The 1102-nt window shown below is 66.0% G+C and overlaps 1 protein-coding gene across 1 annotated transcript in view; it reads right to left on the bottom strand.

The window, feature by feature from the left end:
* Positions 1-223: 223 nt before the first annotated feature.
* LOC111535848 (paraneoplastic antigen Ma6E-like) overlaps positions 224-1102 on the bottom strand; it is a gene marked incomplete at its 5' end in the record, with an annotated part of 1553 nt that continues 674 nt past the window's right edge. Inside the window, 1 exon segment of the mRNA XM_023202078.2 lies at positions 224-1102. This exon segment is cut by the window's right edge and continues 572 nt beyond it. Coding sequence (XP_023057846.2) covers positions 224-1102 — 879 coding nt within the window.

The raw sequence follows: 1102 nt of genomic DNA, 5'->3' as shown, positions 1-1102 counted from the left end.
GTGCAAGGGAGGGAAGGAGGGGCGCCTCTCCCCACCCCATTTTGTATCAAACCTGGTCATCTGGGTCACGGGGAAGGAATGGGGGTGGAGGCCAGAGCCCCTTGGGGGAGGTGGGGGGGCCCTTACTCCTGATGTGGGGTGAGAGACTGGCCCTGGCCTGGCCTCCGTCTGCCTCCAAGGCACTACTGCCTGAGAGGAGAGGAGGCCCCAGGGCCCTAGGAGCCTATTTGCCCTGGGAGGACTTGGACTGGCCCGCATCCCCAGCCCCGTCCTCATTCTCGTTTTCGGGGTCCTCCAAGATGGTCTGGAGCCCCTCCAGTGGGGGATTCCTGGCTTCCTGGCCTCTCACCTGGATGAGGCCCTCTGGACCCCAGCTAGGACCTCCTGGGAACACCCAGGCAGCACTGCTCATCCGGGCTGGGGAGGAGCTCCAGGGCCTTGCCTGACCTAGGCCTTCGAGGTCTGCAGGGGCACTTTCACCTTCCCCAGCGGCAGGGGCTCCCCTTGCAGCCTCTTTGGTGGCAGAAGCGGCCTCAGCAGCATCTTCCACTCCAGGATCAGACTCGCTGGCATCCCCCTGGGCTGAGGAGGCCTGGGCAGCAGCTGGGTCTTCACTCTCCACTGGGACCGCTGGCCAGGCCACACCCTGCTGGCTCCTCGCTGGGGAAGCTGCCCACGCCTCCCTCTCCCGGATGAGCCGGAGCAGCCCCAGGAAGCCAGGTGGCCTCCTCTCCAGCTGCATCCCCCTCAGGGTATCCTGGAGCGCCTCGCTGAGGCGGGCCCGAGACAGCACCTGCCGCAATCGCAGGTAGTTGGCCAAGGCTGGGTGGACGGCGCCCTTCTCCACAGCCCTCTGCAGCAGGCCTTCCAGGCGCACCACGAAGGCAAACAGCCCCTCCTGGGGCCCCTGCGTGCAGGTCAGGAACTTCAGCCTCGAAGTCATTCGAGTGTCCTGATTCCTAAACACCTGCCTCAGTGCCGCCAGGCAGTCCAGCGCGGACAAGTTGGGATCTTCCTCCAGGAGGCCGCTCACGACGTCCAGGGCCGGGCCGCCCAACCTCTCCAGCAGCCACCTCTTCCCCTCCCTTTCCGACCCATGGTA

This window comes from Piliocolobus tephrosceles, chromosome 12, assembly GCF_002776525.5.
Source record: "Piliocolobus tephrosceles isolate RC106 chromosome 12, ASM277652v3, whole genome shotgun sequence".
Lineage (NCBI taxonomy): Eukaryota > Metazoa > Chordata > Mammalia > Primates > Cercopithecidae > Piliocolobus > Piliocolobus tephrosceles.
Note: the sequence above shows the minus strand (reverse complement) of the source record. Positions and strands in the feature narration are given on the sequence as shown.